This window comes from Branchiostoma lanceolatum, chromosome 4 (genome assembly GCF_035083965.1).
Source record: "Branchiostoma lanceolatum isolate klBraLanc5 chromosome 4, klBraLanc5.hap2, whole genome shotgun sequence".
Taxonomy (NCBI): domain Eukaryota; kingdom Metazoa; phylum Chordata; class Leptocardii; order Amphioxiformes; family Branchiostomatidae; genus Branchiostoma; species Branchiostoma lanceolatum.
In genome coordinates this window covers 7,767,135-7,790,311 of record NC_089725.1, presented here as the reverse complement: position 1 = coordinate 7,790,311, position 23,177 = coordinate 7,767,135, and the positions used below count along the sequence as shown (strand labels likewise).

Sequence of the window (23,177 nt, the reverse complement as noted above, 5' to 3'; positions counted from 1 at the left end):
TTGGTACAACACAAGAACGACAATAAAGAATAGCTTGAAAGTTCATCTGTGTTGGTAGAAATCATTCTGAAACAAGTAATTTCCAACACAAGATTTGACTCACCAAAATTTCCGACTGTATAACACCAGTCTTTGTCAAGGAGTGAGCAATCCACCGCTGGGATGACGTCACTTTATGCAGATAGCACACATGACTCCGTGAGCAGTGGATCATAAGTAGCGGAAAGTCTGTGGCGTCCACCGTCTCTGTTGAGGGATGGTTGATAGCACACAGAGTCACGTGTGCTATCTGCATAACGTGACGTCTTCCCAGCGGTGGATTGCTCAGTCCTTGACAAAGACTGGTGTCGTACAGTCGAAAATTTGGGTAAGTCCAACTCTTGTATTGGAAATTACAGTTAAGACTTGTTTCAGGACAATAAAGAATGTCCTCGTTTTTTTATTATACAACGAACGTGACCAGGCATGTGGCTTCAATGTGCGGTATGCCTAAACACCTCACCCAAACTCATCCAAATCTTAAGTGCAGTGTAAATGGGGCAATGACCTTATGTGACGTCCTAGATTCGTTGTCTATGCAATTCTGAACACAAAACACACTGGAAATCTTAAGAATTTAACAGTTTTTTCATGTTACTCCGCTTGTTTCAAGATGAGAAGGAATTTCCGCCCGCCATATTGGATCGTCATTATTGAGTCCGCATGGAAAGTTCTTTATACCTTTCTTTTAGTTCGACAGCACAATAAGACATCCACAACACCCACAACATCCACCGTCTTATCATGCTGTGGTCAGTGTCCAGCTAAAAAAATGGAAATGACGATCCAATATGGCGGACAGAAATGCCTTATCATCTTGGTAAGAAGGTATAGTGACATGAAAAATCTGTTAAATACTTAAGACTTCCTGCATGTTTTGTGTTCATAATGGTATAGACAATGTATCCAGGGCGTCACGTAAGGTCATTTCCCCATTTACACTGCATATTAGACTCGGATGAGTTCGGGTGAGTTCAGATGAGTTCGGGTGAGTTGTTTAGGCATACCCTTCAATGTGATCACCATGATTTATGTCATTATGATTGTGCACGTCATGTCATTGAATCATCCTCACCCCTGCTCTCCCCTCCCCACACAAGATGCACCCAACAGGAGATGAAGAGGATACAGACTCTGTCACCAAGGTAACGGCCACACCCATCTGTCTGTCCTGTCCTGCCCACTCATGGCCTCACTCATACTTAACATGATTTTGTGACAGTTTTATTCGTCTTAAAGGCAACCAAAGCAATATTAGGGCCCAAAATATGGAAATTAAAAAAATGACTGATATCTTTATGGTACCGACATTTGCTAGCACTATTTAGCACATTTGCGTGATAACTTCATACTTTGAGCATTTTGAACCGTGCAAAACATGCCATACCATGATTCCCTTAGTTTCACAAGCCTACAAAAACCCAGATTTCTCACATCACAACGACGTCATATTTTGGCATGATGGACATCGCTATACATTGTGATTGTGTTGTTTAAACCAATCATGTATAGAAATGATTAAATAAATTGACTTTCAAAATCAGATTTTCGGGCCCTAATATTGCTTGGGTTTCCTTTAAATGCAACATATACTCACATATGTTTACAGGCAAGAAATTTGATAACAGTAAAAGGCTTTCATATTTGATCTTCATATTACAAATATTAACTTGTTGAACAGTATTTGTCACCCTTGTTAGTGCCAAACTGAATAAAGATGATGATTTACCTAATATACTATTGAGTATCAACTGTCAAAAGTATTCTCAAAGGAAAGCTTCATTATGATAAATGACATGGTAGATTTATAATTAGCTACAAAGGTCTGTTCACAAAAGCTTACATCTCATTGGGCCTCAAGTACAGGAACCAGTATAGGATAACAAGACATTCATTTGGTATTTCCAAACAAGTTTTGATGTGAATCTGTCCATAACTAACAGTACTCATTGGCCTCCTGGAAATTCTGTCCTTAAGAAAACATTTCGACCTTTTATTCCTGTGAATAGTAGTTAACATAATATTTTTAAGAAATGAACTGAAGCATAATCCTTGTGTTCTACATCAGAATATAGGTTTTTGCTATTTCTTGTACATGTACTTCAGAGTCTGTGTAGTTCCATCTTAAGTGGCTGCTTGTGCGAATGACTTCTTTGGATGATTATGTCTTATTTGCATGGTTTCATGACAAAGTTGAGCGATGGCGATCGTCAGTCGGCCATCCACGACACCTTGTCTTCCCGATTTGACGCCGCGAGAAAGGTATCATCTATGGTGTCCGTGGTGGATGGGAGGGTGAATGTGTAGCAAAAACTGTGTCTTTCTAGTTTCTAGCAAACCTTAAGGTCTTTCTTGGGGATATGGTGGATAACGAGAGAACAGTCACTACATTTTCTACTGTGATGTGAGCAGGCTAGATTTTTATTGTCTGGATGTTAGTGGTGTTTAAGTTGAAATGGTGAAGGGCTAGACCTGTCTGCAAAGTCCTTTCTTTTTATTCATCAAAAGAATTTTAAGATTTTCAATATTTGTTTCTAATTGCAGCAAGGAAGAAAGAGAGGAAGGAAAGATAAGGTACATTGTATTACGTCTTAGCTTCAGCATCTGTTATTTTTCCTAGAATTTTTGTTGGAAAAACAGAGCTTGGGTGGCTTACTTGTATCAGATTTCTCCACATTTTTGACATTGTCAATCGTTTTTCAAGATATTCCAATGCGAACAAATTGGTTATTAATTGTTGTGAAATGTTTCTTGCGTTTGGTTCATGAAGGATGATGGAAGTGGAAAGAGGCAAAGATTGGTAAGTTACGTTGGGTGAAATAAGGGAATGCATGCTAGCGTAGTCTATAGGTTTAAGGTCTGATCTGTCTGGCTTATTTCCTTTAACAGTTAAGGTCTTGGCTTGTTTTTCAGAACTGCAATGTGGTACCTTAAGGATCATATTCTTCTGCATGTGCAACCCTTCGGTGAAGCTATTTTACATGACATTGTATAGTGCTTGCTCAATATTGCTAACATACCTCTTTCAGCTCGAGATGTCTCCCTTCTTGCATGGCATGTCCAGGTTTTGTGACAAATGCTTCTTGTTAGCTAGGATTTATACAATCATTCCTTACTGCTACAGTCAAATCTGTACAAGTGTCTACCTATTTCTTACTACAGTCAAACCTGTGCAAGTGACCACCTCTACTAAAAGACTACCAGGTCAATGTGACCACTTTTTGGCGGCCACTTTGACACAGGGGTTCATCTAAATCAGGAAAGAGGGGCGCTGCGCCCTCTTGTTTCAGCCCAGCGCCCCCTTGTCAAATTTAGATTTTAGCTTGATATCCAGCATACAGCCATCACTCAGCAATCGATTCTTCCATAAATACATAGAATACTCCATTTTCTACCTACCGCGAAATAAAATCCCATTGGGCAGGTTTGACTGTATTTTCCAACTGGGGTGTTGATTGGTGTAAAAAAAAGATGTCAGGACTTACTGCCCCCCTCCCCACCATGCAGCTGGAGGCAGGAGAGGATGTTGCGGAGCTGGACAGGCGCCACGCCCGGGAGCTGGAGGCTCTGGAGGCCCAGATCGCTGCCGAGGAGGCGGAACACTTGAGAGACATCAGCAGGAACCTGGACGAGGAGCACTCAGACACACTGAAGGAGACTCAGAAGGATGTCCTTAAAGATGTGAGACATAGTTATCTATTTGTTTGTTTGTTTATTCATTTGCCTATTTATCTATTCATTTATTCAAGATCTGAGATATTTCATGTAACCGTATCAAGTCTACCTTTGATCTGTGTTACTGTGTAATTTTAGCAGCTAATTTTTTCTTATGATGACATGTCATCAATGGCTGTAAATTTTGTGAATTGCAACGCAATTCAGGTTGTGTCAGCCTGCAATGTTGTGAATATTGAATAAATGTCAACTAAGGCACTAACTGGTCCATATTCACATAACTATTTTGCTGTACTTATCATTACCATATGTAGCAATATTGCCCCCCAAAAAGGTATCTATACAACTAACAGTTACTTTTAATAAAATCTTTTACTGGAGCTTGGCATTCCAAGCTAGCCAGAAAATCTTTTTTTTTTAAATTAGCATATTTGTTAGATTGACAGAATTTAGGGAAGTAATGTTGAACTGTTGTTGTTTACCAGCTGTCTTCCAAACATGGTGTGGATGCTGTCAAACAGCAGGAGATCATGGACCGCTTCCGTAAGGACCAGGAGAACCTGGAGTACATGTCTAACATCCGCAGGGAGCGTATGACACAGGATCTACAGGTGAGACTCAAACACATGCATAGACACATGCATACACACAGACATGTGCCCAATTGCACACGCAAACACACACATTACACTCAGGAGTAACATCCACAGGGAGCGCCATACACAGGACCAACAGATGAGCAAGTACTCACACACACACACCCATACATACATTCATCATGTACATGTATGCACACACACACACACACACACACACACACACACATGCAGAGGACCTACACTTTACACACACAAGACCTACACTCTACACACACAAGACCTACACTCTACACACACACAACCTACACTCCACACACACCTACACTCCACACACACAAGACCTACACTCTACACAGTGTCACACAGAACCTAGTTACACTCTACACACACATAGGACCTACACTCCACACACACAGGACCTACACTTTACACACACATAGGACCTACACTCCACACACACAGGACCTACACTCTACACACATAAGACCTACACTCCACACACACAAGACCTACACTCTACACACACAGAACCTACACTCTACACACACAGGACCTACACTCTACACACATAAGACCTACACTCCACACACACAAGACCTACACTCTACACACACAGAACCTACACTCTACACACACAGGACCTACACTCTACACACACAAGACCTACACTCTACATACACAGGACCTACATTGCACACATACAGGACTTACAGCTGAGCATGTTACCTACACAAAATCATCTTGTTCAGTCCACACAAGAACCTCATTACACTTCTTACTGGATTGTTTGAAATGCTCAGCAACATTGTGGGATTTTATACCATTTTCCACCTTTTATGATTGCCTTGTACTTACAACATTGTACAAACTTGCTTCTGGAATGCTGGCATATCCAGGGCTGGAAGGTACCATCCATTGTAAAATGTGGTGGTTTACACTGTCATGTTTCTTTGCACTTTTATTGGATTTGATTGTCAAACAACTCATCCGTCCTTAAAGATAAACCATGGGTGGGTGATTTTGAGTTGCTAAAAATTGTGACATGCAATTCATTATTGTAGGTAAACATTTTGGTGCTACAGCATTCAGTAACTGCTTTACATTGTACAGTAGTGGATCTGCACTAAAGCAACTTTTAACAAAAGATCAGTTTTATAACAAGTAACTCACTGCACCACACAGAATTGGCCCTTTTTTGGTCTTTTACATGCACAGTTTTGAGAAAGGAAAGGCTTATGGCAGAATATAATCTTGTCAGTGTATCTGTAAGAGAAGACTTAGATCTAGAAAATCTTTTAAAAAACTACATTCCTACTAAAATCACAAACCTGACTTATCATTAGGACCTATTTATTTATTAGCCACTACCTCCGAAGTCAACCCCACCAGTAATGTATGTAGAAACATAAGATAGGTCTATAGACTAGACTTTATTTTACCTTTTCCTTATCAAAAATTGCAACAAGATAATACATAGTGGAGCACCAGGCAGACAAGCTGATTATTATCATTATTATTCTAACTTAATTTACATTATTGTATCTGAGTGTGTTCTCTTGCAGTTAGCCTTTGGGAAATAGCTTGCATGTATGTAAAGATTGTTATTTAGTAGTGAGTGAAGAGAAATCCAATTATGATTTTGCAGGCAAAACTGGCAGCCCGGAAGGCCCGTAAGATTGCAGATGCGATGCGCCAAGCGGAGGAAGACGCTGCCAAGAGGTTCATCGATGAGCAGGAGAAGCAGCTGCAGCAGGTGGCGCAGCTGCAGCAGCAGGAGGCGTCGGCTGGGCTCGTCATTCCACAGCTGTCACCTGCAGATAGCCTGGAGGAACAGGTAAGGCCATAGAAAGTGAAAGTAAATAATACTGAAAAAGTGGAAGTAAATGTGGAAAAAGGTGAAAGTAAAAAAATGAATAATACTTCAATGTGAAAATTTTAAGGTGAAATTGAAATTAAAAATTGAAAGTGATCTTGATTCAGTTTAGCTCACCTGGAATCTGAGTTCAGGACTTCCCAGCATTAGTTGAGATTATCTACAGTGTTTTTTCCAGTTACGTCCCATGTACAAGACCTATTGATTTGTTCTGCCAATTCCTTCTACTCTAGCAGTGTTCAAAATACCCACCTGCAGTCTGCAGTTCTCAATCTACCAAACTAGCAGCGCTGTACATAAACTGAAACTGATGTAAAGTGGGTATTATTAGCTTCAGAATAAAATTAATGAATAAATAGATAAATAAATAAAGATGGTTGTAGAACGGAGGCTTGTGTATTTGCAGAAAATACACTGGAAAAAAGCATTTCTACCACTGCTCTAGTGATGCTGAAGAAGAGTGGTGGATGTCACTTGAAATGTCTGGAAGTAGTCTCTTGATTTGTCCTTAAACACCTTCTGCTAACTGTAAAACTGTGCCTGATGTTTCTAGGCTATCAGGAAGGAACACCAGCGCGCCCAAGATGAGCTCGTCGCTCGACACAAGGACGAGAGGGAAGAACTGGAAGCCAAGATGGACCAAGACATGCACAAGAAAGAGGCTGAGGAGAGGAAGAAGTTTGAGGCAGAGAGAGAGAAGGCCTTAAGAGAGAAGAAGAACAAACAAGCAGCTGAGTTAGCTGCTAGGAAGGACCTTACAGAGGAAGAGATGGCAGCTGTAAGACTTCTTCTTGTTTCTGTGAGATATATTGTGGAGTGAATGAACACTGCTCTCATTGCTGATATGGAATGTGTTCTGTTGCATTAATCTGGAATGTGTTCTGTTGTTTTAATCTGGAATGTGTTCTGTATTGATCTGGAATGTGTTCTGTTGTTTTAATCTGGAATGTGTTCTGTTTTGTCGATCTGGAATGTGTTCTGTTTCATTGATCTGGAATGTGTTCTGTTGTGTTGTGTTGATCCGGAATGTGTTCTCACTGCTGTGTTGATCTGTACTGTGTTCTGTTGTGTTGATCTGGAATGTGTTCTGTTGCATTGCTCTGGAATGTGTTCCATTGTGTTGATCTTGAATGTGTTTTGTTGCATTGCTCTGGAATGTGTTCCATTGTGTATATTTGGAATGTGTTCTGTTGTGTTGATCTGGAATGTGTTCTGTTGTGTTGATCTGAAATGTGTTCTATTGCATCAGTCTGGAATGTGTTCTGTTACGTTAATCTGGAATGTGTTCCATTACGTTGATCTGGAATGTGTTCTGTTATGTTGATCTGGAATGTGTCCTGTCCTTTTGGGTTCGTTGATCCACATGTTGAATGTGTTCTGTTGTGTTGATCGGGAATATCTGAAATGTGTTCTGTTAAGTTGATCTGGAATGTGTTCTGTTAAGTTGATCTGGAATGTGTTCTATTGCATTGCTTTGGAATGTGTTCTGTTACGTTAATCTGGAATGTGTTCCATTGTGTTGACCTGGAATGTGTTCTGTCCTGGTGCCCACAGCTCCTAGCTGCTCATGAACAGGAACTGGAAGACTTGAACGACCGCCTGGACGCGGAGCGTTCCCGTCAGCAGCTGTCGCTGAGGGACAAGCTGCTGGCACGGAAGCGTAGCCGGCTTCAGAACAAACAGCGCAAGCAGGAATCAGAGATGACAAAGGAGCTCCTTGAACAGAAGAAAGAACTGAAGGAGGCACGAACAAAACAGGTCAGGTCGTTAGTCTACATGTACATTGGAATAAAACGTTTATTTGTGTATTCATCTATTTCTGTCTTATTTAGCCAGAGTGGCCCATCTCAGTTGCATTTTACTGTTTTACAGTGGGCCCTAGAAAACATACATTTACAAAACAAAAGTGTGTTACTCATTCATGGACATTCCTCCACCTGCCAGGGCTAATCTTTGGAGATGTAAGATAATTTCTGACTGAAGGCTAGTCTTGGGAGGATGTAGGATTCGCACTGACTGAAAGTTAATCTTGTAAAGATGTGATATTATTACTAACTGAAGGCTAATCTTGTACTATGATGTCCTAACAGGTGAAGGAGGCTGAGAAGCAGGCCATGATTGACGGCATCCAGCAGAACGGAACAGAAGCTGGAGACAGGGTCATCAGGGCGGTAGGTCCATAGTTACTGTCAACTAGCAATGTGTACCTAAGTGTAATATCAAGTACAGGTACAGAGGTGTTATTACACAAAGGCCGTCGATCATGACCGAAGCAGGAAGAAACAGATAACAGAATGTTCACTTAGGCTTCTGGTGTCTTTAATGGCATGCTTTCTTTTGAAAGGATTCTAAATAAATGAATAGATAAATAAATAAATCAAAGATGGTGCTGATGTCAACACTCATAGAATGTTTTCATCTTTTTCCAATGCTAAATTCTTATCTCTTTGGTAGGAATAACATGTATTTTAAAACAAAATAATTCAACAACTTTAAGTTATATTCTTACATGTAAGTTTATGCAGGTACAGTACCAGTACATTGATGTTGCAATATATACATGCTATGTCTTCATGGATAGAACCCAGGAAGCGTAGAATGGATTTTATTGTTATCTATAATAGATATCTAACAAGAGCTATATGTATTTACCACTCCAATTTGGTGACCGAACAATCAAAAGATACAAGAAACTGAAATTTTGCTGTAGTACATACATGAACACATACCATACGGGGGCCAAAAAATTTGATGTCTCATCAAGACCTCCCCACCTACCAATTATCAAGACAATCCACCTTGGCATTCTCAGGTTATTGTGTCAAAACATGCACACACACACACAGAGCCACACTCACGAATGCTACCAAAAACATAACCTCTTTGCAAAGGTACTAAAATGCCCCCCTCCCACAGGTGCTGGAGCGGCGCCACACCCAGGAGCTGGAGGATCTGGAGGAGGAGTACGGCCTGGAGAAGAAGGTGATGATCGACGACGCGCTGAGCCGGCTCCACGCCAGGTGCGGCAGCGAGAGAGACCTGCTGCAGCAGCGGCACGAGGCGGAGCTGGAGGAACTGGAGAACAGCGGAGTCACTCCGGAGGAGCTCGCACAGCTCCGGGCAGAGATGCTCAACAGGCAACAGCTCGAGCTCAGGTCAGTCTGCAGGCAGCTCATACATGAATCAGGGAAAGAATAATCTCTGCCAGCAGTAGTACTGTACATTGATGATATCCTTGACAACATGTAGTTCATTTTTCTTACAATGAGCCTATTCACGGTTCCAACTGCTCATGTGCAGCAAGATGCAATGTGGGTAATATGTCAAAGGTAAAGGCCCCTGAGACATGCAACAAGTTTACAACTTCGTATTTACCCGCTATGCATTGCTCTTCACATGTGCAGTCATGAACAGGCTTATAGTGTAAGTCAGCAGGAGTACAATGTAGTTCTGGCTTTTATCATTGTCAACATCATTGTCAACATTGTGGCAGCTGCTTTTTCAGCTGGGCCTGGCTGCATTCGTCCATTTAGATATTAGAAACCTTGTGTTCCTGGAAGCTCCTGTTGTAGTATTGAATTCACATGCAATTTTGTGCATTGTCATGTACTGAGTAACCAGCATCATAACCTAATGTCTATGAACCTTGAACCTTGAATGGGGACATCTAGCGATGCCAACACAGGGAACAATGGGTTAAGTTTTGTAAAAACTATTATATAGCAGCTGACTTCTTCATTTGTAAGGTGTCTCCAGTGTTCATGTCATCATCAGACCCCCCAAGTGTGATTTGGCTAATTCTCAGTTTCCCCCCTAACCTGCCAGCTCCCTGGACAGGAGGCATTCTCAGGAGGCGAGGCAGCTGGAGCAGAGTGCACTGTCTGACTGGGAACTGCGCTTCGCTCAGGCTAAACTGGCTCTCAAGGAAAAGCACTACAAGGTACCCTCGTCGTAGAAAGGAGTTAAACACTCTTCTGTCCAATTCTGTATTTTTCAGCAACCTCAATCTTGGTGGTTTCCTCCCTTCAACCTATCTCTACCCTCTGTCTCCGCCCTCCGGACCCTACCATTTACATACATATTGCAAGTATGGAGGGGGGATATTATAACATACAACGCTTGTATCTCTATCGAAATGTTTTCAATCTGCATATTTTGCATCAAAGATATTTAAAGTGATTATGACGCCAAAATGCAACATTTTCTTATAACATTCAACAATACGTGTAGTATAACTCAATTGAAATACAAGTTTCCCCTTTGTAATATGCAGAAATTGAACGTCACACCATAGAATATCAATCCTTCCACCATTTTGATTGGATTGTCTGGAAACAATGTTACAGCAAATGTCTCCAATGTTGAGAAACAGCACAGGACCAATAGTGTATCACCTCAAACTCTAACCCTAACCCTGCATGTTTGTCTGGACTAGGAGTTTGCGCAGGCCCTGCTGGAGCTTACCCCTGATGAACTCGAGGGGAAGCAGCGCAGCGTCGAGCAGACGTTAGCCGCTGCCCGCGAGCTGGAGGAGGTCAGGAACAGGCTGGAGCAACAACGGAAGGAAAATGAGGACAAACTGAAGAAGGAAAAAGAAGGTACATGTTTCTTCTGGATGGGTTTTGGGGCTGGTGACATACTCAGGCCCCCGTCACAAATAAGACATTCAGCTCAGCCGACGTGTTGGCGAGCTTCAAATGTGCATTTTCGGCCGAAGTACGGCCGACATCCTGTCGATTACGCGGGCTTCCGGCGATTTTTAGAAATCAAAGTTGATCCAAATATTGGCTTTTTACCAGGTTAGTCGATTCTGAGTTCGTCCATGTCCAAGAGATGGTACCATCTCATGGGAGATTTTTAGTTTTTTCGTGTTAGATGGACGTCAGTTGAAATTTTCTTTGGAAAATACGGTTGACGCTCGGGCGATTTTGAAATTCGGCGAAAATGAATGTATTTAAATCAGCTGTTGAAGAAACTCCTTGTCATCTTTAGTCATTCTTTCATTCATTCTTTCGAGTCGGTCACAGGAAAGTTTATACCATTAGTTTAATACCACTTGATTTTCAGTACAAACTAGTACTTAATTTTTGTCAGTACATTTCTATGAACATATGTCATGTTCCTTGGTCATATGCAACGTTATGTATTCTTTGGACAATATGTTATATTTATCTGAAGAAATATGTAATACTAGGCTGAAAAAAGTTTTAAAAGGGAACTATGCAGCTCCAAAGGTCTTACTGAGGGGCAACTGCGGTCTGAAAGATGTCTGTTAGCTGAGGAATGAATCCACTCTACTTTATGCTATCTGAATAAACAAAGGTTTTAAAAAAAGAACTACTGTTCCCCCCAGCTTTTGAAAAGGAGGAAGAGGAGCGCATCCGTGCGGAGCTGTCAGCCTACGAGCAGCAACTGGAGGAGGAAGCACGGCAGGAGAGGGAGCGGACCGACAAGTCCATCGCCGCGCTGAACAGACGGAAGGAGGACCTGCTGAGGGAGAAGAAACAGAAGGTGAAGGAGGAGATGGAGCGCGTGGCGCAGCAGGGGGTCGGCGAGGACGAGCAGCGCCGTCTGCTGGAGCAGCACGAGAAGGACGTGCAGAAACTGGAGCAGAAGATGGAGGCGGACCGCATGCGCATGCAGAGTGGTCTACAGGTCAGCACTCTTCTTATTGCCTCCATGTATGGAGGTTCTGTTTTAGGCGTTTATGGATGTTCTGTTCTTGTGTGTTTGTGGTTATTTGAATACACTGTCAGAAGAGTGGTAGGAAGTGAGTGGTTTACAGGTCAGCGCCCTTCTTATCGCCTCCGTGTACGGAGGTTCTGTTGTAAGTGTATCTGTTTAAAATTTTGATGCTGTGTGTTTGTAGTTAACTGAATGCAATGTCAGTAGAGTGACGAAGGTTAGTGGGAAGATGGTGTCACCGCAATGGTCAGAATTGCAGTAGTGGCAGGAAGTAGAGTTCAGAAGTGGTAGAACTACATGTAGTAGTCAGGCGTGACAGACATTGCAGGTCAAGGGGTCAATAGAAGTGGCTGCTTATTTACATAGAGGTACTGTTTTTGATCTGTCTGTTTGTGTTTTTGCTGTAACAGTTATATATTTTCCATATGCCAGTCACATTCAATGTGTAATGTTAACCAAAACCTCATTTGTGTGATCATTGAACTACAATTAATCAAGTCAGATACCAGTATTTCACAATTTGTTCTTCATCTGACATTACAATGTTTGAAATGGTTTGCAAGATACCCAACATCATGGAATTTCAAGATACTTTTGGAGTAATTCCATTCGGTTAACATCATAATCCAATGGTATTGACAAAAGCACAATAAGCTCCATTTTTTTGTGTGCTCTGTTACTTTTTGGAACGTCCGTTAGACAACTGTTTGTGTTGGTCGGTCGACAGGAGCGTCTCAAACGTAGACGGGAGGAAAAACGTCGTCAGAAGGAGGCCGAGGTGCAGAACTCAGCGGAGGAGATACGCCGCGAGCACGAGGAGAAACTTCGCTCAGAGGAGGAGAGGATGAAGAAGGACGAGGTAATGAAATCTTAGGCCACACCAATTTAATTTCTTGGTTAACGGATTTTTATTTGTAAAAAATTTTAAAAATCAAAAAAATTTAAAAAATCAAGAAAACATGAGACTGGGCCAGCCTTCTGTTTTCATGATTTTTTTTTTCTGAAATTTTTGATTTTTTTTTGAAAATAAAAATCTGTTAACCAAGAAATTAAATTGGTGTGGCCTTATATCTCACTGCAGGGCTAGAAATAGTGGGCGCATGTACACCAGTCCTGTGTGTACTCAAAATTGGAGCTGTGCACCTAAGTTTTGACTGTGGGTGCACTGGTGCACATAGATATTTTTGTACTCTATGGGGTAACAGTTCTCTTGTACACTAGCATACAGAATATTCTTGAAATGTTAGTATCAGAAAAAGCAATATAACTATTTGTTGTACTTTATTTGCTTGGTTGAAATTTGACATCTGGATATAATTACAGATTGAAGTTCTTAAGAGAGGCAGTAGTGTTAAACTGATCCTGTTTTGCTGACAGTCAACTTGCACCACATAAAATAAATCATTTTATGTGGTGCACCCAAATTTTTTCTTTGCACCTAATTTTTTTTGGTTGGGTGCACTGCCAAACAGGAATTTCAAGCCCCTCACTGTTATTGATGCATATCAATCATGTTGATACAATCATATGGATACATGTCAATCATATGGATACATGTCAATACTCAATAGTGTTGATGCATGACAATCATATTCACTTGGATGCATGTCAATCTTTTTTATACACGTCAATCATATGGATAGATGTCAATCATACTATAAATACAATCATGTTAATCGTTACTATCGATGTAGGCAATCATAATCATTATTGATGCATGTGAATCATATTGATACACATCATTTTTATACACATCAATCATATTGAAATATCAATCTTAATGATTATTGATACATGTCAATCATACTGATAAATGTCAATCATATTGATACAATATCAATCATTTTGATGCATGCCAGTATCATCGATACAATCATATTGATTCATGTCAATCATAAATGATACAGGTCAGTCTCCCGACATTGAGAGTTCCTTGTAGTTTGCATAGTCCAGTGGTTAGTGATTTTGCCTCTGGAACAAGTTTGATCCCGGCTGTGTCGCTCACCCGACATGCACGCTGACGGAAAGGGTCGCAGTCCTTAGGACGGGACGTTAAGCCATGGTCCATTGTTCATTGTGCTTGTCCAAAAAAGCTAGGGGAATTTCCCCGGTACAAGGAACCTGTAAATACTATACATAGCGTCTGTCTTCTCTCACGACCAGTGGAAGATTAGCTCTTCAGTGAGCTAAACTGGATCGAGATCCCTTTCCTTTCCTGACTGTAAAATTTTGTGATTTCGTGTGCAGGTTCTAACCCTGAAGGAGAGTGTGAACATCGACAGACTGGTGCCGACTCAGGAGGACGTCTCTCCTGCAGTCGCGCTGACAGCCCAGGGCAAAGGTCAGGATCATACGCAGGCGCAGAGCGTCCACTTTCAGCCTACTCCAATGACCAGTTGCTAAAACTAATTTTAAGAAAGCCTTTTCCTTGGAAAATGTTGGCATTTTGGGTCTGAATGTTATAGACTTGGTTTTTTTTTCCTCTTTTGTTGAAAAAACAGACTTTTATCTATGTTTGGAATGTCAGGTAAGCTCTAGAATAGTGTAGCCTGATATAGTCACGCTTATAACAGCCAAACCCCCGGACAGCTGGAGTTTGCATTATACAGACTATAGAATAGTGTAGTTTGGATGTTTTGCAGAGGTATCAAAGGTCACCAACCTGAAGATCCTTTTACATGCAGATCCCAAGAATTTCTGCCATATAGAATTAATTAATGTTTCACTAGATTGACTCTTTAGAAGACTACATGTACCTTGTTGATGTGACTCTTTGATACTATTCACATGTATTAAGATAGGAAGTCTAATTAGTGTGCTTTGCCCTGCAGGTCCCTTGGCTGCCCAGCTACCCCTTCCCGGCTCCTTCCAGCAGACCGCTCCTCTCCAGGACGGAGAGCTCACCAACATCCTCATGGCCTCTCCCCTGTACCAGAGACTCCAGGACATCAAGGACCTCATCAGTAACAACAGTAAACTGGCCGCAGGTGAGCAGTCAAGGGTCCATCTGTAGTTTTCTGTACATTAACTATGGCAGTGCTTGAAATACCCGGTTGCACAGTTGCGCCTGAATTTGAGCCTGAGAACTCGATTTTGTGATAATTACTCACCGTCATCAGGACGCACACACACACATGTGCTATTACTTGCATAAGATACGCTAAATTGTCAATTGAAACACAGAAATCGATGTCCAAACAAACAAATCAATAAGTTACCGATACTTAGTAAAAAACAATCGTTCTTGTAATGCATGTTTGCAGCATCATGATTCTGCAGTGGAGAGGTCACCACAAAAATTAAACCACCGCAGACAATTCCAAATTTCCAGTACACTGTATTATAATTACCCTGGGATGATGATGATGATGATGATGATGATGATGATGATGATGATAGTGGTGATGGTGGTGATGGTGATGATGATGATGATGATGATGATAGTGGTGATAGTGATGATGATGATAGTGGCGATGATGATGGTGATGATGATGATGATGATGATGATGATGATGATGATGATAGTGGTGATGATAGTGGTGATGTTGATGATAACGATGCTATGCCTATTCCTCCCCCAGTTGGTGATGGGTACCTGGACTCCCGTGATGCAGACTGGGGTGCCGACACAGAGTTCCAGCCGGTGGATCTGAACAAGCTGAGCCCCAAAGACTTCATCGTGTACAAGTTTGCCTGCTTCATCGGGAGCCTGCTGACTCTGCACTGTGGACATCCCCCCGTCACTATCCTGCTGGCTGACTCTATCCCTCCCAACCCACAACTCAGCAAGAATGCCTACAGGTATGGACCCTCTTATACATGTACACACTTCACGAATTCCAGTCTTTAAGCATACATTAAAGCATGCATAAAGATTGCATTTTCTCGTCAAGGACTGTTACGCTTGATTTAAGGTAATACTTAAAGATTGGATTTTGTGAAGTGACATTCAAACCTGTACAGGTGACCATCTCTTCATTGTGTACATAATGACCATCTGGCCAATGATATATAGTCAAACCTGTACAAGTGACCACCTCTTCATAAGGACCACCTGGCCAATGATATACAGTCAAACATGCACAAGTGACCACCTCTACATAAGGACCACCTGGCCAATGATATACAGTCAAACATGCACAAGTGACCACCTCTACATAAGGACCACCTGGCCAATGAGATATACAGTCAAACCTGTACAAATGATCACCTCTACATAAGGACCACCTGGCCATTGTGACCACTTTTTGGTGGTCCCAAAGATCATGTTTCCCATTGACACAAGCATTAAGAATCCTGTGTATTAAGAAACCACCTGTTCACATAGAGCAGATTTTATCTGTCTGCTGAGTGGTCTTCTTGATTGACACACTTAAACATCAGTTATTGGAAGACTTGTTTGTATGTTTTGTGATCACCATGACGACTGTTTGTACTTGTGTTCACAGGAACTCCTTCCAGTATGACCACAACAACAGGATCCTGTACGTGCGGCGTGCCCGTATGGACAGGGTGGGGGAGTTTGTACTGGTGCTGGTGCACACTCTGGCTCACATCAAGTCAGGTAGGGCTCCCACTGAGCAATAGCTTTCCCACTTTATGCACTCTATACTAAGGATTGTGCAAGTGTTCTACACGTAGTACTTTAACGTGTGGTTGGTGTCATCAATCGACCGCCCTTAACGAGGTGACATACCCTTTCGTTGGCTGTCATACAAGACGGGGATGCGCCAGGTCTCCCGTCCGGTTGGTGTAAAATAAGCGAATATCCATCTTGAGACACGTGAGTACTGTAGTGTGCGTATTCCAACGGTTCGCGACCCTGCCTCTGGAACAAGAGGTTGTGAGTTCGAATCCTGGCTGTTGTAGCTCACCCGACTTGCACGCTACTGGAAAGGGTCACAGTCCCCAGGATGGGACGATAAGCCGTTGTTCACTGTTCATTGTACTTGTTGAAATTTTCCCTGTACAAAGAACCTGTTGATACTGTACATAGTATTTATCCTCTCTGTCACCACTAGTGCATTAAGTAGCCTAACTGTTCATAGACTTTTATTATTTGAGTTCATCGAGATCAGTTTTTTTTGTTGATTTTATTGGAATTGCAACAGTGCAATACACGTGGGACACAGGCAGCTATTGCTGATGTCGTGACCCACACACATAGCCGTTTTTTACACTTGGCTGGAGGTGGGAAAGTGTAAAGTGCCTTTTTCCCAAGGGCACAAGATTGGTGGCGTCAGGGGATTCGAACCCAGGACCCTTGGGTTCTGGGCCGAAAACCCTGCCGTTACGCCACACGACCCCACGAGATCAGTTTGTCACTTTGTTTTCACTTTGAATACAAACCAATGTCCATGTGTTGTCTGTAGGTGATCTCCGAGATGACAGCTCTCCAGACTTCGTGCAAGAGTTCCACCGCGCCCTATCAGCCGTCTGCAACGACCTGTTCTTTGCCCGGTATCGACGCTCATCACCAGGATCGGCCAATGAAAATGCAGCATCTTTGGTGGGTTGCTAAAACGCTGATGTCTCCTCATGTACACTACCAAAAATCGTTTTTCTTATTTTTCTTGTGTTTTCTTCCACAAAGCATTTTTTCTGTCAGCAAGAATATTATTCTGTATACAAGAATCCCTGTTTTAAGCACAAACAAGAATCCCTGTTTTAAGCACAAACAAGTAGTAAGAATACCACATTGGACCAAACGAAAAACAAATCTTATATAAAAAGTAAGGCTGAGTATTCAGGGGTTTATCAGAAAATTATGAATGTGCATTGCATTAGCTACGCAGCTACCGAAACTCTATTTCCAGTTGCCAGTATGATCCATTTTGCCAATTCACCAACAGCTTGTATCCAAATCTATTATTTGATAAAAACAAAAATAATATAATGATCTTGTTTCTGGACTTGAGCATTGCTTTCAACATGGGAACAGTTTTGTATCTTTTCTATTCCCAGGCCAGTGTTACATAAATAAATTCCTGTCTCTCTTGTCCTTCAGCCGAAGGTGGAGACCATGTTCAGCGACTGTGAGACTGAGTCTGAGAGGGACACGGCAGTGGAAGACCTGCTGGATGTGAAGCTGCTGCGGGGAACTAGCAGAGAAGGGGTCCACTTCAGCAGGGGAGAGCTGAACACTAGGTGGGACCACACTGTCGTTCAAACATTTGCTTCAGACTGATAGACACATAGTTAAAGGTGCAATTATTAAGACAACAAATACAAGACTATAACCTAGATGTTTCCATTTTCACCAAGGTATTAGAAAAAGGTAAACAGCACCAATATCTTCTTAATATCCATTTTTATTGCAGTTACACCTTAACAATTCTGCCATCTTTACTACAAAATGTATATTTGATCCATTGGTGGTATTGCAAATAATTTGGTTAAAATATACTGATACATGTACATTTTGTACATAACAATTCCACAATGAGGCAGGTATGATGAGTGTGTGTTGTGTCTGTGTTACTAGGCTGAGTGAGTATGAATCTTACATGTGTTCTGCTGAGTGTGAGTACAGGTCTTACATGTGTTCTGTATGTCTGTGTTGCTAGGCTGAGTGAGTATGGATCTCACATGTGTTCTGCTGAGTGAGTACAGGTCTTACATGTGTTCTGTGTCTGTGTTACCAGGCTGAATGAGTACGGGTCTTACATGTGTTCTGTGTCTGTGTTACCAGGCTGAGTGAGTACGGGTCTTACATGTGTTCTGTGTCTGTGTTACCAGGCTGAATGAGTACGGATCTTACACCATGGTGTCCCAGCTGGGCGGCCTGCTGGGCGGAGTTGACGACAAGATGCAGTCGGCCAAGGACCACGGCAGTAAGGACCAGATCGACTCGTGGCTCGGACAGCTGCAGAAGGACTCACTCACAGGTACGGACTAGTTATAACTCGTTTATGACATTTTAGGTTTAAAATCAGACACTCACCCCAAGGAAGGGAGGTATCATTTTGGCATGTGTTTTAAAGGGATGAAGTCTGCCATCTCTGAATTTGTCATTCTTGTCAGAGCTGATTCTAAAAATATCATTTACAAGAATCAATGCTCTATACTTATTACCTCCTTGAAAAAGAAAGGTATTGTTTTTGGGTGTCTGTCTGCATGTATGTTTGTCTACGTTTCCACTTATTTGTGGTGTTAATAACTTTTCTGGATGGATTGTGATGATATTTGATATGTGGGTAGGTCGTGGGAAGAAGAAGGTCAAGGTCGTTTGGGGGCTTCTTGTTACTCAATTTACTAGTAACTATAATTGTTCAGTTACAAAGTGATAATTAGAAAACAATGTGTGTCCCACAGGAACCAGTGTTCTGACTAGACAGGCCTCCCGAGGTTCCTCCCGGTCATCCTCACAGCTGGACACACCGTCCCGCGCCGGTCTGAGCGGACTGGCGCTGTGGAAGGCCACTGCGAAGGATGTCATCCAGGAAGAAACTCCCGGGGGGCGCATGAAAGTGGCTATCAGAAAGGCCACTGAGAAGGACCTCCTCAAACAATTCTTACAGGTGAGCTGCTCAAAATATTGTCAGTGGTTAAAACAGTTTGTGTCTTATTGTGAAAGTAATCTTGAAACTTTTGCTGTGGTTTTATTTTTGCAGTTTTCACAGTGACCCCCACCTTACATTCGTGACACCTTGAATTTGCGTTCACAATGTATTACTCCTATGCTACGGGATTGTTTCAGCTGCGAATTTGAAAGCCTCTCTTCCCCCTTACTGCAAAATCAAATCACCACACAACCACAACAGTAGATGAGTTTACTGTATTGTTTCCCTGGTTACTGACGTGTGTCAGTTCCCACTAATGCCCCCGAGGTTTGACTGTACAGGAAAATAACTAACATCAACCATTGCCCCTGAGGTTACTGACCCTTTGCCCCTGACAACTGTTGCCCCTAACAACTGTTGCCCCTAACAACCATTGCCCCTGCCGCGCCCAGCTGCTGGTTTTACTGTACAAGAAAATAATGAAAATCAACCATTGCCCCTGTGGTTACTGAGTTTTGCCCTTTGCCCCTGACAACTGTTACCCCTAACAACCGTTGCCCCTGATTCCCCCAGCTGTTGGTTGCGGAGGTTTGACTGTACAAGAAAATCAACCATTGCCCCTGTGGTAACTGACCTTTGCCCTTTGCCCCTGACAACTTTTGCCCCTAACAACCATTGCCCCTTACAACCATTGCCCCTGCCACCCCCAGCTACTGGTTGCATAAATTTGACTGTACAAGAAAATAATGAAAATCAGCCATTGCCCCTGAGGTTACTGACCTTTGTCCCTGACAACTGTTGCCCCTAACAACTGTTTCCCCTGACAACTGTTACCCCTAACAACCATTGCCCCTGCCGTCCCCAGCTACTGATTGCATAGGTTTGACTGTACAAGAAAATTGTGAAAATCAACCATTGCCCCTGAGGTTACTGACCTTTGTCCCTGACAACTGTTGCCCCTAACAACTGTTGCCCCTAACAACTGTTGCCCCTAACAACCATTGCTCCAGCTACGGATTGCATAAGTTTGACTGTACAAGAAAATAATGAAAATCAACCATTGCCCCTGAGGTTACTGACCTTTTGCCCCTGACAACTGTTGCCCCTGACAACCGTTGCTCCTAACAACCGTTGCCCTGCCACCCCCAGCTGCAGGTGGGTGAGCTGGAGGAGAAGGTGGACCGCCTGTCCGGTGAGTACTCCCAGCTGTGCCGGCAGGCGGTGGAGCTGCAGACCAGCATGACTGAGCTGCAGGAGGAGACGGCGCGACAGACCAGTCTCCTGCAGCAGGCTGCAGACAGCAACGCCCGCAGCCAGCAGATGGACCTCATCAAGGTATGGGCTTGTTTGTTTGTTTGTTTGTTTGTTTAAGCCTTTATTTATTCATGAAAGACTCAAAAGCCTGGTTGTTTCCACTGTGTGGAAAGGAATTCTCTGATAATAACAATTAACAATATTTATTTAAATTTTACGAATTAATGACTCGTGTACGTTTTGTTAAGTCTGGCTGCAATTCAGTCTGCTGACTGCCACGGTCTGATTGTATTGTGTGGGCAATAAATAAACCATTAATCATCATCATCATTAACGATAATAACTATTTCCTGGTCACACACAAACCACTTAGCTTCTTTCTAAAGCAAAGTTGAACTGTAATTTCCAAAACAAAAGATTGGACTTACCAAAATTTTCGACAGTCAAACTTCTGTCTTTGCTTCAGAATGATTTCTACCAACACAGATGAACTTTGAAACTTATCTTCTTGACTTAGTATGTCCCCTGTCCTTCTGTATGTACACAGAATTCTGACAACCTATTCCCTGGGCTGTATGTCTCCCACTAACCACTTACCTTCATGACATGAGTATGTCTTGATAGGAAAGAAGAGAACCCCTCCCATGCCACACTCACCCCTCTATGTTTCCCACAGGAGACAGTGAAGAAACTGAACGAGGCACGCTCCAACCTGACAGCAGCCAACATGACGAAGGCGTCCGTCGCAGAGAAACTGGAGACTCTGCAGACTCAGCTGGATGACAAAACCCTGCAGCTGCAGTCACACCTGCAGAAAGCTGCAGCCAAGACATGAGTCACATCTGCAGAAAGCTGCAGCTAAGATTCGAGTCACATCTGCAGAAAGCTGCAGCTAAGACATAAGTCACATCTGCAGAAAGCTGCAGCTTAGACCTGAATTATGACATTGTCTCGGCACTGAAGACAAAAACGTTAATACCAAAAACATGTCATGTCTCCGGAAATAAATGAAATACCTAGAGTTTTTAGCATAAACATTGCGTTTACCATTATCGATAACTTAGCATTCTTTGCACTTTTACAGGGAACGGTTGGTGTTGTCAGAGACAAAATGCCTGAGATATTTTTAACTTTTCACTATTTAGCTATGCAGCTTTGACTTTGAGGTCAGGTTACTTGACAAGTATTATTTTGTTCTATGCACATCAAGTTTTGGTTCTCATGAAGTATCACTGTATGACAATATTGTAAGATTTGTAAGACTTTCTGCAATTCTTTAAGTAGTAGTGAATTCGGTGTGTGGAAGTGGGTTCTTTCCAATTGCCTGGAGCAATGTGTATGAAACATGAAGTTTTAGTCTATACAAAATAGAGATGCTCTTGATAGCAATTTGATGTTTTATGACTTCTACAATCATAAATGGAAATGTGCAAGATTGGAGACAGATTTTAACCTTGATAATTTTGATGTGAATATTTTGATCAGCAGAGGACTGTCTCACCTAGATGTATAGATTTTGGTAATTATGAAAGAAAAGTATTTTTTACAGATTTGCACTATTTTGCACCTTTTGTATATATGGCACATATTTGTAAGCTCTTGAACCAGTTGATGCAATAAACTTTTTGATATTCTTATCAACTGATGTGAATCATTTATTTCAACTACACATAGTTGTGGAATTTGCAGGGGCAGAATACAGGCAAACTTTATGTTGGTTTCCCTGAAGACTCAGATCTTTTGAATATAGCAGTTGATATTAACTTCCCCCCTGATGTCTGATGCTGTAACCAAAACAAATTTGGTATCCAGTACTAGGGAGAGGTGTGATAACTTGTGTGTGAATGGTGTTCAGCACCAAGGAGAGGTGTGATTACTGGTGTGTGGATGGTGTTCAGCACCAAGGAGAGGTGTGATTACTTGTGTGTGGATGGTGTTCAGCACCAAGGAGAGGTGTGATTACTTGTGTGTGGATGGTGTTCAGCACCAAGGAGAGGTGTGATTACTGGTGTGTGGATGGTGTTCAGCACCAAGGAGAGGTGTGATTACTTGTGTGCGGATGGTGTTCAGCACCAAGGAGAGGTGTGATAACTTGTGTGCGGATGTTGTCCAGCACCAAGGAGAGGTGTGATTACTTGTGTGCGGATGGTGTTCAGCACCAAGGAGAGGTGTGATTACTTGTGTGCGGATGGTGTTCAGCACCAAGGAGAGGTGTGATTACTTGTGTGCGGATGGTGTTCAGCACCAAGGAGAGGTGTGATAACTTGTGTGCGGATGGTGTTCAGCTCCAAGGAGAGGTGTGAAAACTTGATGCATAGCGGCTACAGACATGGGAAGCTAGGTCACGCCATGTTTGTCCACTCTCGGTGTAGACCCTCCAGTCAGTTCTGGTGATCCCCAGCCCTTCGAGTGTGTTGAAGATCTGGTCTTCCGATCTTCCTCTAGGGCGACCTCTTGGGCGTTTCCATGCCGGGTTGGGTTCCGATGAAATCAGTTTGAAGACGTCCTGAGTAGGAACCGCCCTGGAGACGTGACCCAGGAATATCATCT

The 23,177-nt window shown here is 42.4% G+C and overlaps 1 protein-coding gene across 1 annotated transcript in view; it reads left to right on the top strand.

Annotated features, from left to right (window-relative positions):
• The window catches only part of LOC136434146 (uncharacterized), a 166,700-nt gene extending 144,436 nt beyond the window's left edge, over positions 1–22,264 (top strand). The window contains exons 150-174 of the mRNA XM_066426913.1: positions 1,140–1,184; positions 2,233–2,301; positions 2,584–2,613; positions 2,810–2,839; positions 3,547–3,720; positions 4,200–4,325; positions 5,959–6,147; positions 6,740–6,964; positions 7,741–7,944; positions 8,277–8,357; positions 9,103–9,341; positions 10,012–10,126; positions 10,622–10,784; positions 11,540–11,841; positions 12,599–12,730; positions 14,119–14,212; positions 14,703–14,858; positions 15,453–15,672; positions 16,320–16,435; positions 17,244–17,380; positions 17,879–18,018; positions 18,610–18,758; positions 19,186–19,391; positions 20,523–20,708; positions 21,304–22,264. Coding sequence (XP_066283010.1) covers positions 1,140–1,184; positions 2,233–2,301; positions 2,584–2,613; positions 2,810–2,839; positions 3,547–3,720; positions 4,200–4,325; positions 5,959–6,147; positions 6,740–6,964; positions 7,741–7,944; positions 8,277–8,357; positions 9,103–9,341; positions 10,012–10,126; positions 10,622–10,784; positions 11,540–11,841; positions 12,599–12,730; positions 14,119–14,212; positions 14,703–14,858; positions 15,453–15,672; positions 16,320–16,435; positions 17,244–17,380; positions 17,879–18,018; positions 18,610–18,758; positions 19,186–19,391; positions 20,523–20,708; positions 21,304–21,462 — 3,687 coding nt within the window. The 3' untranslated portion in view covers positions 21,463–22,264. The remainder of the gene's footprint in view (positions 1–1,139; positions 1,185–2,232; positions 2,302–2,583; positions 2,614–2,809; positions 2,840–3,546; positions 3,721–4,199; positions 4,326–5,958; positions 6,148–6,739; positions 6,965–7,740; positions 7,945–8,276; positions 8,358–9,102; positions 9,342–10,011; positions 10,127–10,621; positions 10,785–11,539; positions 11,842–12,598; positions 12,731–14,118; positions 14,213–14,702; positions 14,859–15,452; positions 15,673–16,319; positions 16,436–17,243; positions 17,381–17,878; positions 18,019–18,609; positions 18,759–19,185; positions 19,392–20,522; positions 20,709–21,303) is intronic.
• Positions 22,265–23,177: the final 913 nt, after the last annotated feature.